Here is a 13,092-nt window from a genome sequence, read left to right as displayed (position 1 = left end):
TAGGCTTTTGCGGACGTTTTTTTTTTTTTTCTTCAACGAAAGCGGTGTCTAGGGGGTACCGTGCGTGTTAAAATGCGGGTACTTTCTCAGAGAGCTGGTTCCCCACGGGGGTGCTTTGGGCTGAGAACCCGGGATTATCAAGTTGGCTCTCATTCCTTGTGGTTGTCCTGCTGGCATGAAGTTATGCAACACTTTGGGTGTTGTCTTGTCAACATCAACTTCAAATATTAGCTCGTCGAGGAGCAGACGGCTGAGATGCTGCGCGGCGTCACTTGTGTAAATCGGATGAGTGGGTTGGTGTTCGTGGATTCTCCTGAGCATATGTTAAATACATACCTCTGCGTGGCTTAAGGTGTATGGAAGAAATGCAATCTTGCAGAATGGCAATAACTGGTTTAATTAGTCGAATGTAGTTAGTGTTTTAGGTTGAATATCATTAAAAAAAAAAAACATTTAAAGTGAATGCACTTGTAGAGGAGCTTATCTAAAATAAAATAAAAAGTTGAGTTGAAAGCTGTTTTTTAATAAACTGGCCTTTCTGTGTACTTAAGTCAAGCGTTGGCAAATTTATTCTGCATGTAATCGTTTGGCGAAATTCCTGACCAAACACACCAGAGAATACATGTTGCAAACATTCATAGTTCCCCTGGTGTCTCAGGGCATGGACACACACACACACATACACACACACACACACACACACACATACACACACACACACACACACACACACACACTGACTTGTTAGACAGCTATTTTCAGCGTTGTCGAGGCCTCCACTAACAATCAGCGTTGAGCTGAGTCGGGCCTACATGGTCTGATTTGACCTTTCACCTTTGTTCTGGAAGCACAGTAAGTGTGCTGCCTGCTCCGTCTGTTTCATGTCACATTCAGATGCTTATTAGTGCAGTACAATTGCTAATAATCTGTCCAGGGATTTTATGGATTAAAAGGAACTGTTTTGGCATTTTGGGTAAATGCGCTTTTTTTTCTTGCAGAGAGTCAGAGAAGATTTGACATCTCCCCTCATGTCTGTGTGTTGAGTACGAAGCAGGAGACAATTAGCTTAGCTTAGCACAAACACTACGAACAGGGGGAAACTGCTAGCCGGGAACCACCACTTCATTTTCACACCAGTTTTTGTACGAATTCAAAGTTGAAGCTGTTAATTAGAGAACATCAGACGTGTCATGCCTGCGGACCGAGCCATGCCAGCTATTTCCCCCTGTCTCCAGTATTTATGCTAAGCTAACCAGCTGCAGGTTCATATTTAATGGACAGATGTGAGTGGTATCGATCTTCTCGTCTAAGTAAGCGAATGAAACTAATTCCTTTAAGGAAAAGTTAACTGTTTTGGTTTTTGGTGCTCTTCCTTACAAATTTCCCCTTGGGGATTAATAAAGTATCTATCTATCTATCTATCTATCTATCTATCTATCTATCTATCTATCTATCTATCTATCTATCTATCTATCTATCTATTTTTCTATCTATCTATCTAGTCGCTTACATAAAACTATTAACGTCAGCATTGAATGAAAGACTTTTGACACCAGTTGCGAAATATTTTGAGTGTGTGACTAACATTAGCAGATTTATTTTTAGTCATGACAAAGAAACACAACCGCCTGTTTTGGGTGATTCTATTAAAACATTATGCAACACTTTTCAGCTGCGATTAGACTGGGAAGTTGTGAAACTCGACACTTTTCCTCTGTGTTTCGGATGACAATACATCTGTTCACAGAACGGTGTCTGTAATTTGTGTCCGCGCGTCTCCGTTATGTTCAGCGGTAGTAATACACGGCTTCATTGTCAGGTTGGAGACGCACAGAGGACAGATACGCCACTGTGTGTGCAGACAGAGCGCTTATTGCAAAGACGTTTGGTCCACTTATATTTCTTCCCCCTTCTGGACATTTTGTTGCTGATTGGGAGTTAATATCTTCTTTTTTTGTCTTCAAATTTCAGCCAGAACACAAATCCAGGAAGAGAAAACAACAACAAAAAGCAGCCATCTTGTCACAGTCCTTACCTTTAACCCAGTTCTGCATTTTAAACTAATTTCTTCATTAGTGTAAATGTCATTACACGGTTACACATTCAAGAGCTGCTTCAAGAGTTGTTGCTGCCAGGGCCGCACTGCCAGCCAGTTTCAGTAGACGCAAAGCACCACAGATGATTTCATTTCATGCCATTTCCGTTCACAAAATATGTGAAGTTGTCTGAACAGTTGTGTTCGATTGAACGTATCCCACTTCCTCTTCCCATCACATGAGGATGATCCAACATAACATCAGTCACGATGCCTCTGTTGTTTTGAGACGTTGTTGCGCAAAAGAATTGGATATAATTAGTTTGAGTATTGAGGTGTGCGGCATCTTGTCATGTCTCGCCCCCTCCCCAACCCATGCTGTTTCTAAATTTAAAATATGAAGTGTGACAAAATGTCATTTTAGCTTTCAATTATGTTGCTTTCTTTATTACTTTGACAGTGACGGCTGCAGGAGACGTGCCAGACGTTTGGTGCCGAACATAGACGTGAGATAGACGGTGGAAATAGTCTATGCAGTGTAAATAAGATGTGTAAATTTAGCGGTGGATGTGTTATCTCTGAAACTGAGAGTCAGGGGATCATTACTTGCAGGCTTTCTTGGCACGCAAAGAGATTCTCAAGTGTGCTTTCCACGGCACACGGCGAACTGTGGCAGAAGGTTTGATATTTAACTAAATGTTGATTCGGAGAGTTTTTTCCAGCACAAAGAGACGTTTGAGTTAACTTGCCTTTAACTTTTTTTTTTCTTTTTCATGCAAGCCAAACTTTAAAAGTGTAATAATGTTGAACGCCGTGAACACAAAGCCCCGTGCGAGAGCTTTGTCTGAAATATATTCAGTTTGGAATGAACAAAATTCATATTTAAGTCAGGAAATATTTGCCCGATCATCAAATAGTTATTGCAGATGAGCTACGAAGTTGTGAAATTGGCAATGGACATGTATTACATTTAAATCTGCCAGTGACAGGAAGCTGAGTCAGGTTGCAGGTCATGAAAGTTGGTGCTGGGAACAGGCCAGTCCGGTGAGGAATCCCGTCCAGAGAGGCCTGAAGGGTGAAGGGTTTCATCCTCCAAGAGTTTAGCGACACAGACAGGTGCTGCGGCCGCCGTCAGGATCGCATTGCTGCGGCTTTTTTGAAGCACGCGTGTGCTTTGCATTTCTACGTTATACGATCTTTGTAAACTTTGGATTTGATTTGATGATATCTTATTGTATACTTTAATTAATAACGGCGATGTGTGATCTTTGTCAGCCTCTGTTGGTGACCCGTAAGGACTGCAACAACACCGAAAACACTTCCTAGGTCACGCCTGGCCTGATGCTGAATGTTGTAGGACTGTAGCTAACGATCCTTCTCAAAAAACCTGTTGAATATCTGAAATGTTAATAGGGTGTTTTGAGTAGCGTTGCATATTCTCTACTGTTCAGCATTTGAAAAAAATAAGTCCCACCTAAAGAATTTTACTTGAAAATCATTTTAATGTCCTCTTGGATGTCCTCAAGGTTATTACCATACAAAAAATAAAGCATGCAGGCCAATCAAAATGTCCAATAAAACTAAAACGAGCTCCTCCCTTAAATAAAAAGCAGTTCTTTTATGATTCTTGCATTTTGAAGGGTGACATCAATTTTATTTTTTTTTATACATTTTCTCATAAACTCACCCGTGTAACAGGCAAAACTCTATAAAACTCTTTCAGATGCACTTTGGTAACTTTCACAAAAGGGCCAGAAATACCACGCTCAGTATACATAGTTGTTTTTTCACGGTTATTATGCGTGAAAAATTTGGTCTGAGTCATGTCGAGACATGAATGGTTTCCTTTATAATGTAAAAATGTGTTGGCTGTCACATTCAAAGGCAAATCGGCCCTCAAGAGACGCTGGAAAAAGCTGCTTTGTTGTGTTAGTAGAACATCCTCGTTTCCATGAACCTGAAAACACTCCATCGGCCTGCTGTAGGAAACTGTATGAAACCCTCCTGACTGTCCTTGGATGCTCTGTTTTCTCTTTGTTGAATAACAGAGGGAGGAGAGGGGAGCAGGGACGTATGAAGGGCACTTAACCAAAATACAGAAATAAGACCCGTCAAGTTCAAGCTCTCCCGGCCGGTTCTGGCTTTCTAGATTTAACCCAATTATCGTTTTGCGATGTTTTAATAACAGCGGACCCTGTTTTGTCTTCCCTCTTGCATCTGAAGCAGGGATTAGCAGGAAAATAGTGAATACTATTTCTTGGAAGGTTATTTTTGACATTGTGATATGAAAAGGTGACTGATATGGTGACTCTTGTTGGTGAAAGGTTTATGGACACTCAAGGATTAAGTGGTTACTTTACCAAAGAGGCAGGGTTAGCAACTTCCTGTAGAGGAATTAATAATTCATGCTGGGTTGAAAAATATCGATATTTAGATACATGTTTTGACCCTTTGTTGATGTCACCTTTTCCATTTCATTTTTGACATTTTATACTAATAATCTAAGCATAATTACAGACAGATTAAACCGTAATACAAATATTCATAGGTGACATACTTGCCTTACACACTTCTGTGTAGAGTGATGACATCAAACAGAAAGAAATTAACATATCTATATTTACATGTGTTGTTCACCAATAGTTTTTTTGCAAATATCTCAATTGCAAATCTGTGTATTTATATCCTTTACACTTATATATATATATATATATATATATATATATATATATATATATATATATATATATATATATATACACACACACACACAATAAACCCATCTAAATAAACAATTAGTGCAGAAATCGTGCAGGTTTAACTCACTACTACACTACTCTGTCCTAAAGGTTGTCACAAAACATTACACTTCAAAACCTTAAATGCACTCAATATTTTATCCCTTCAGACAAAAGTGTTCCTGCTACTTTACAATGACGTCAATAGTTAGCGCTTCATTTCCCGTCACTTAACGAGTTGATTATTTGACAAATTTCCTCGGCTCCGTGGATACAAGGCGTAGTAATGGTTTGTTTCGGTGTTGTGACATTGACTGTTTTTCCAAAACATAAATTATTATGCAGAAACTATGTATTTAACTGGTCTCATCTCCTTACGCAAATACAAAGCTTGCACCCTGAAGTGGTTCACTCGGTTTAACGATTCACCCTGTTGTGGTCGTCTGTACGCTTGTTTTCTGCTCTCTCACCTCCCACTGGCTGCAAAGCCGGAATAATTGATAACCTTATGTGTACCACTTTCATACTGATGCTTCCCATTATCGCCGATGCCCCTGCTGGTGACTATCTGCCAGCTGCAGCACGCTGGGGTGCTGTGATCAGCGGGGTGGGGTGGTTTCGGGGTGCGAGCGGATCAACGTACCGTCGCGTAGGGTCATGATCACCGAGCTGCGCTCCAGCCGAGAGGTCGCGTGCTCGGGCCCGATTGCCTCCGTGAACGAGGCTCCTGCCGACTGGAGAGACACAAATGGGGGCGGGGTCATCACGGGCAGCTTCTTGCAGGATGTTTTTTTTGTTGTTGTGTTTGTTTGGTTTTTGGTTACAGTCCTAACAAGCTGTTATGTATTTCCACTTTTTTTTCAGAGAACGTGCAGTGAGATAAGAGATGAAAGAGCAGGCGTTGGTGGAGGAAACCTTACAGACTTAAATGGTGTTTTATGTCTAGATTTCAATTGTTTTTTATTGTATTATTTGGGGGTAGGATTTCTGAGGTATCATTTTAATCTGAAGATATTTCAATCAGTAACTGTTTTGATATTATCAGCATGTATTATGCAAAAAGTAAGCAGGTGTGCTTGTATATAATCAGTCACAGTCCTTTCCTAAACCTAACTAAATGCTTTTGATGCCTAAACTTAACTTCTTTACTTAGACAAGACACTATATGCATGGAACAAGCGTATATGTGACACTAGTGGGGTACGTAAAGCGTCCCCATGAATAGCTTCCAAACTATTTGAGATGGCACAAATCACACATGGAGCCGAGCAGAGAGCCCCACCCTCTCCCGCACCCCTCCCTCCCCTCTCACACCTGCAGAAGATAAGTGTAAAAACTTCATTCTGGCCGTCGAACTCTGCACAAACATCACTCGGTGATGCTTAAGCATCCGAGCCAAACACATTTTTTTTAGAGAAAATGTAATTGAAAAACAATCCGAGTATACTGTATATCCGAGGAAATTGCATTGTCGCACAAAATGAAAAAAACGGTGGCGTCTTAAAGCTCATAAAAAGTTGACATGTCGGAGACACGTGTAGTGACTAAAAGCTGCAGCTGCGGGCCGTCCCCCCGGCTTGAACAGCGACGACAGATGTCTCCAACGCGAAACAGTGTCCGTGTGGTTTAAAAGCAGCCTGTTGACGGGCAGTGTGTCACCGGCGTGGGCGCATGCCCGCTCCCCCCTTTTGCTCTGGCTGGTCCTCCGCCTGGGACTCTGCGCGGCGATTGGAGAGGCCGGGCCGGGCCCCGGAGCCTCCCCCGCTACCCCCCCCCCCCCCTCCTCTGACACACTTTCAGCGCTGCACCACCGGCGTGACTTTCATTGCTATCCAAGGGCGGGTGGTGCACCTTCAGGAGAGGAGAAAAAAAAAACAAATATGGAGGCTGTAGGAGTGCAAGTGTACAGACCCTGCTCATTTGACTCTTTGTGAGTATGGTGCTGCGGCACGCTGGCATGTTTTAAGGCGTGATTTTGGAGCGTATTGGCGTGTGATACCAGTGCACGGAGCCGTGTGTGGGAATACACAACGGTAGCTTTAGCAAAGGTGTTTTGTGTGAAATAGTTTGACTGCTGCTGGCTCTGGTTAATAATCAACATCATACTTATTTGTTTTTTTTAAAACAAGCATAGATTAGAATGGAATTATTGGGGGGGGTTTTCTTTTTTTTACGAAGCAATTTTTCTATATATTTTGTGGCAATCACCTTTTCAAATAGATCTCGGAGGAGTTTGAAGATGTTTGTTTGTAACAGTGAAATCAATCAGTTCCTAATGGAGTGCCATTATGTTTTAGGTTGTTGTTATACCATTATTGTCCATTAGGCAGAGCTGTTAGCTCCAGCACCAAGTAACACAGCACCAGTATCTGTACTGCACATTATTTTCCTTTCAGCAGCTCGGTGTTTTGACTGCTTTTCTCTCACCTCCTTTTCATCTCTCTCTCTCTTCTTTTCCCTGTTTGCTGTCCACCATTAAAACCTGCATCAAAGACTCAAAGCTCCAACTATTTGACTACTGATGGAGTATGATGGAGCGAATATAGTGACCAGAATCATGAGTTGGGTGGGTGGGGCTCTTCAGCACTGTGCAGCCATTGTAGTTGTTTTTGTTGTCTTTGAGATGCACACAAACATCAGAGGGAGGTGAGCACACACATGCACACACACTCACACACACACAATCAGAAGAGGGAAACGGTTAAAAAAAAAAAAAAAAAAAGGACAAAAGAGCTTTTATGTGATTCAGTGGTCTGTTTGGCTGAAAGCCACCAAACACTTGAAAGGGAGAGAGCGAGAGAGAGAGCTTTGTCGAGAGGCTTTTGGTCACTCATGCACACACTCACACACACAAACAAGTCAATCTGATAATCACAAATGTATTATAGAAAATCTTGAGGTGCGACAACGCTCTGTAGATCTCGGCTCTAAACCTTTTCTACTCTATTTGGAAACATATTTGGAATTAACTTCCTGTAATCATTCAAGTGTAAACTCTTCAGACTTTTACATGTGCTTGACATTGTACTTGTGTCTTATAATAATTACGTCAAGAACTGCAGGCATAATCCGGCCACATGGAGGATTTTATTGGCTGATATACGCTCATCACGGGTATATTGATATTGATTATTAAATGTTGACGGATGACAACGAGAAACAATATTTATTTCAGGTCATTTAGAGACAGTGCGTTACATATTTTGCCCACCAGAGAGCGCTGACAAGTTTGCGTTACACCTATAGAAATGTCTCCCTCTTGCTGTGCCATAGTATGAAATATGGCTCAGATATCCATGCGCACATGATGAGTCCTAACAACTGTGTTGATCTCCTCACTTTCCCTCAAGCTGCTCAAGATGTGTATTTTGCCATTGCCACTGCATGCATAGCTAACACTATTCCCCCTTTGATGTTGTTTGCTGCTAATTAGCACATGTTAGCATGCTAAAATGGTAAATTAAATTGGAGGACGTGGTACACATTGTAACTGCTGTTAGCATTGTGAATTCTGGTTTTGCGTTGAGCTCCAAACTGTGCTTATACACAGCCTCGCAGAGCTGCTAGCATTGTTTGGCAAAGGCTTTAATTATGGAAAATGTGGAATACAAAATGTTCCTAATGAAAGTTCCCCTTTAAAAAAAAACATTTGATTGTTTCGAGGTGGCCGTAAAAGTGCATAAAATGATGCACAGGAGAAGTGCAGCTAGTAAAAGATGCTCTCTCGGGTTTGTACTTTGATGAGTTGTGTGTTAAATATACAGTACGTTGAAACTGAAGCAGTTCAAGCTGCACGGCGGAGACACTGGGGTCCATGTGGTGAAAGACAGCGGGTGTCTGCGGAGACGGAAACTGGCGTCTCCTTTCTTGTTTGTGCCTGCAAGCACGGCAACACCTTCAGGTTGTTGTTGTTGTTGTTGTTGTTGTTGTTGTTGGGTTTGTGGTGAGGGAAACACAGGTTTACACTCTGATTGCCTGTAAGGGTGTCAGGTTTTATTCAGAAGACTCCCTGCCAATACTATTCAATAGGAGGTGTGTACACATTGCATTGTTGTGTGTTAGCTTGCACTCTTCTTCTTGTTCTTGTTCTTCTTGTTCTTCTTGTTCTTCTTCTTCTTCTTCTTCTTCTTCTTCTTCTTCTTCTTCTTCTTCTTCTTCTTCGCTGCCTTTGTTGGTGAAACCAAAGTCAGATGTTGAATTCGGGACCTTCATGCAACCTAAACTCCATGTGAAAATACACAAATATTATCATTAAATTATATTATTATTTAAGAATAATATATATTATATCTTTGGAGTTCTATTGATGCATTCGTGTGTAAGCGTCACTGGTAAAGATATTGCTAGTTTACTTTATATATTGCTGACAAACCTAATATTAAACATCATTTATAATTTAATAATACATACATGTGTGGCTTGTATATTTTATTAATAATCAGAATATAAAAAGAATGAGTGGAGTAGAAGTTTTAAATGATTAAATGGAAATAATAAGTAATGTACCACACAACTGTACTGTTTGTTCCATTTGGCATTAAAACCCATTATTTACAAGTAATTAAATATAATAAAGCTGCTTATCATATTTAAATATATTCTGTATTTTTAATGACATTTACTTTTTGTGTTTCTTCCAACTGGTCAGAAAAAGGAAATGCGACCATTGTCTTGAAATGTAAGCACTCAAACAGGGAGTCCGATTAAAGAAAGAAAAAAACAAATCAAAGGGTTTAGAAATGATTTACAACATTAGATCCAGTGACTTTTGTTTGAAACTCAGAGGATTAAAGGAAACACAACCGCCCACAGTCACACAGACAAAGGCACCGAGCATGAAGTAAAAAGTTGGAGAGAAAACCGCTGCAGTGCTTTCAGAGAGCAAACTACCGCCTTTGTTCTGCTGTAATTCAGTCATTAGATGGATTTATGATCAGTTTATCTGCATCAGGCTTGTCTTCAGAAATAAATGAGACAGTTCTGGACTCTAATCTTATTTGACCGTAGTAGAAAATGTGTGTGTGTGTGTGTGTGTGTGTGTGTGTGTGTGTGTGTGTGTTTTTACAGTTGCATACATCCAGTGTTTCTGCAGGGTTCAGTGGGTGTGGTATCAGACAATGAGATTATACGCAGCACTGTGTGTGTGTGTGTGTGGGGAGGGCGGGTGGGGGGGGATTATGGTATGTTGAGGGCTCAACACCCACTGAATACGCTGCAGACCGAAAGCTGTGTTTGACTCCGCTGGCTAATTAGTGCGATTACCGCACAGCTGGATTGGCCAGACGTTTTACTGCGTTTTTTTTTTGTTTTTTTTCGGTCAAAAAGGATCACTCACTCCGCGGAGGCTTCATCCAGACGACTTCTGCTTCAGCAGAGTCTCTCTATTTTAGGACCGCCGGCTCCGTCTGGGGAGCCGCCGTCTAAATTTAAAGGAGTGGGAAAACTGAAGCAACCCTTTTTATGGAAACCGTTCCTCTTTTCTGTTATGTTTCATTCTGCTAATGTAAAAAAAAAAAAAAAAAAATCTTTGTGTATAGCTCCTCCAGAATTAGCAGAATCAGATAATTCAGCTGTCTGGTTCATTCTATTGATACTCGGGCCTTGAAGTGGTTTCATTTATTTCCTCTGAAATAAAATCATTGCAGAAAAACAGAGGCGTACTCATAAAGCGTCCACAGACAAGTTCTTGGAACTACGACTTGCTCTCATAAGGGCAACAGTTGTTTTGCTGGTTAATGCATTGAAGTACCGCCCCGCTCATGTTCACTGCTCACAAATCACCAAAAAAAGATTAAGATTAAGAACTAAAAGGAGCAGATCGGTAAACATAAGTCAGAAAATAAACGTAACAACCATCCGCATTGGGGCTAAGCTTCTGCTCAAATAGAGCTGTGTTTACTTTTAAAGTAGGTCGACGGCTTTCAACTTATTCATTAGATGTGTGCATGACATGAAACGCTGTTCATAATTAAGTAAGTAATAATTAAGTAAAGAGACTACATTATTAACTATGGTCATTTGATTTCCCTGGCACTGTGTGCACATTTGCTTTTCTTCTTTCTTTCTTTTTTTAAATCAACCAATCATACCTCTTTAAAGAAAGCCTCATATCCGGGGGTCAAACCTCTCTGAGGAAGGTAAACGTGTCCGTCCCTTTGCTTTGAGAAGCTTCCTTAATCTTAATCTCAATTTTTTTTTCCAGCATGCCCCATTCAGACCATCTTTTAACATAAAATATGTAATATTGTTCCATTTTTGATCCAAACGACACAGTTTTTTGACTGAAACTTCTTGGTAACAGGCCAATGCTTTGTTTTATTGTGATTTTTGTTGCAGATTATGATTCTTTAGGTCCTAATCTTTCCAAAAAGGTGTCTCATTGACCGCTCCAGGAGGCATTTTTGGGGAATCTGGCTCATATCATGCTGGATGTTAATAGTTATTGTCAAAATATCTTTTAACACAGATTTTTTTTTGCAGATATACATTTTTTTCCCCAGGTCTTTGCTGAACAAATACTTACAATAAACACAAGTATTGGAATCAATTTCGGATTCCTATGAAGACTCAAACACAGGAGAAAAAGAGGTCTGAAGCCAACATTGTATTGTATGAGTCTAAGTATTCGGAGAGTATTCTGGGATATTTTGGGATACTACAGCTCCAGGGCTATAACTAACAATTATCTTTACTTCACCAATTACTTCCCTGATTAGCCACGAAATGTCAAAAGATAGTAAAATTAATATCGCAATTTCCGAGAGCCCCGAGCTACGTTTTGTCCGACCGACGGTCCAAAACCCCAAAAACCTTTCATTTCCCTTAACAAAGAAAAACTATATGCAAACCCAAAGAAGCTGGAATCTGCAAATGTTCGACATGTGTGCTTTTTAACAGACAATCGTAATAATTTTCTTTTAAAACCAATGAATCGACTCTAATTGTTGCGTCTCCGCGGTTCGGATGTTCCTTTTGATCTCTGCCTATTCAGTCATCTTCACGTTAACCTTTTTATTATCCATCTGCCTTCCCCTTCATCTTCTTCTACCTTTCCCGCTCTCTGATCTTTCTCCTCTCTCGTCTCTTTTGCTTGACCTCTCCTTCCCCGTCTGACCTCTCTCTACCCTTCTTTCTCTCTCTCATCACCTCACCTTCCCCAATCCCCTCCCCCCACCTGCTTGCCCCCTCCCCCCCCCCCCCCCCCCCCCCGCCCCTCGCCCGTCTCCACTCAATCACCCCGTCATGTTTCTCGTTCTCTTCCTCCCCTCTGCAGCCCGTCGGACCAGCGCTCCTCCAAGCCGCCGCTGAGCTCCTCGGCCGTGACATCACGCATCCTGTTGCGGCAGCAGCTGATGCGGGAGCAGCTCCAGGAGCAGGAGCGCCGGGAGCAGCAGAGGCAACAAGCTTCCCAGTACCCACAAAGCACGGCGGCCCAGACCCCCGCCATCAATGTCAGCGTGCCCGTCAGTCTGCAGCCTGCGTCCCAGGTGCCAATGGAGGTGCTCAAGGTAAACAGCCGTGGCTATGATTTGTGATAGTAGAAGAAGAAGTAGAAGAAGAAGAAGAAGCGGGGTATATGGCAGCATGTATAATTAGCAGGCTGTCAAAGTTTTTACAGTATGTGTATAAAGTTTCCACATCTGGAATTAGAACATGCATGTGTCACGGTTGCAGTCGTAATGGTCAATGCAGCGCTGTATTTATAGATTGCATTGACTCGTGTGTGTGTGTGTGTGTGCGTGTGTGCGTGTGTGAGTGTGTGTGTGTGGACAGGCAATTGTGGTTTTACTATGACTGTTTAAAAAAAAACACGCACACTAAAAAAACCACACAGGAGTGAGTGAAGTGTGTTAAAATGCGTATATGGGGATTATCTTTCCTGAGAGAATTCCTCTTTAATGCATGCTGTGCTTCCAGCCATTGGGATTTAGCCATCTTTAATCCTATTTGCTCAGCTAGATTCACATCTTTTCATAGCTTTGATTCCCTGGCAGTCCGAGGGACAGGAGACTGTTGAGATTTTCTGTACGAGTGGAGACCGTTTTGTTTGAGGGATCATTTTAACAAGGCGGTTTCGGTAAGTTTGTCCTCGGCACGGGTTTTCAGAGTTAGCGATTTATCCTGAAATATCAATAGAAATGTGTTTTGCTGTGTTGTGTAGTGGTAAATATTTCTATTTTGTGGTCTCATGTATTCTTGCAGTTTTTTTTTAGTTTTTTTTAAGCACATGCTTAATGATGTGGTTGTGATTTTGAAAGATTTGCACAGTACAAAGAATTTATGTTTTTTTATTGTGTGTGTGTGTGTGTGTGTGTGTGT

General features: G+C 41.3%; 1 protein-coding gene across 3 annotated transcripts in view; it reads left to right on the top strand.

Annotated features, from left to right (window-relative positions):
• LOC137800200 (microphthalmia-associated transcription factor-like) overlaps positions 1-13,092 on the top strand; it is a 29,950-nt gene that overhangs the window by 191 nt on the left and 16,667 nt on the right. For 2 of the 3 annotated variants that reach the window (XM_068597274.1, XM_068597273.1), the window contains exon 2: positions 12,047-12,281. In XM_068597274.1, the coding sequence (XP_068453375.1) occupies positions 12,047-12,281 (235 nt within the window). Of the gene's footprint in view, positions 1-6,626; positions 6,704-12,046; positions 12,282-13,092 lie in introns of those variants that run through there. The other variant, XM_068597275.1, reaches the window with a different exon arrangement.

This window comes from Clinocottus analis, unplaced genomic scaffold (genome assembly GCF_023055335.1).
Source record: "Clinocottus analis isolate CAN_PGR_092001 unplaced genomic scaffold, fCliAna1.0.p SCAF_4, whole genome shotgun sequence".
In the NCBI taxonomy this organism is placed as follows: Eukaryota; Metazoa; Chordata; class Actinopteri; order Perciformes; family Cottidae; genus Clinocottus; species Clinocottus analis.
This window is presented reverse-complemented; position numbering and strand designations above follow the sequence as displayed.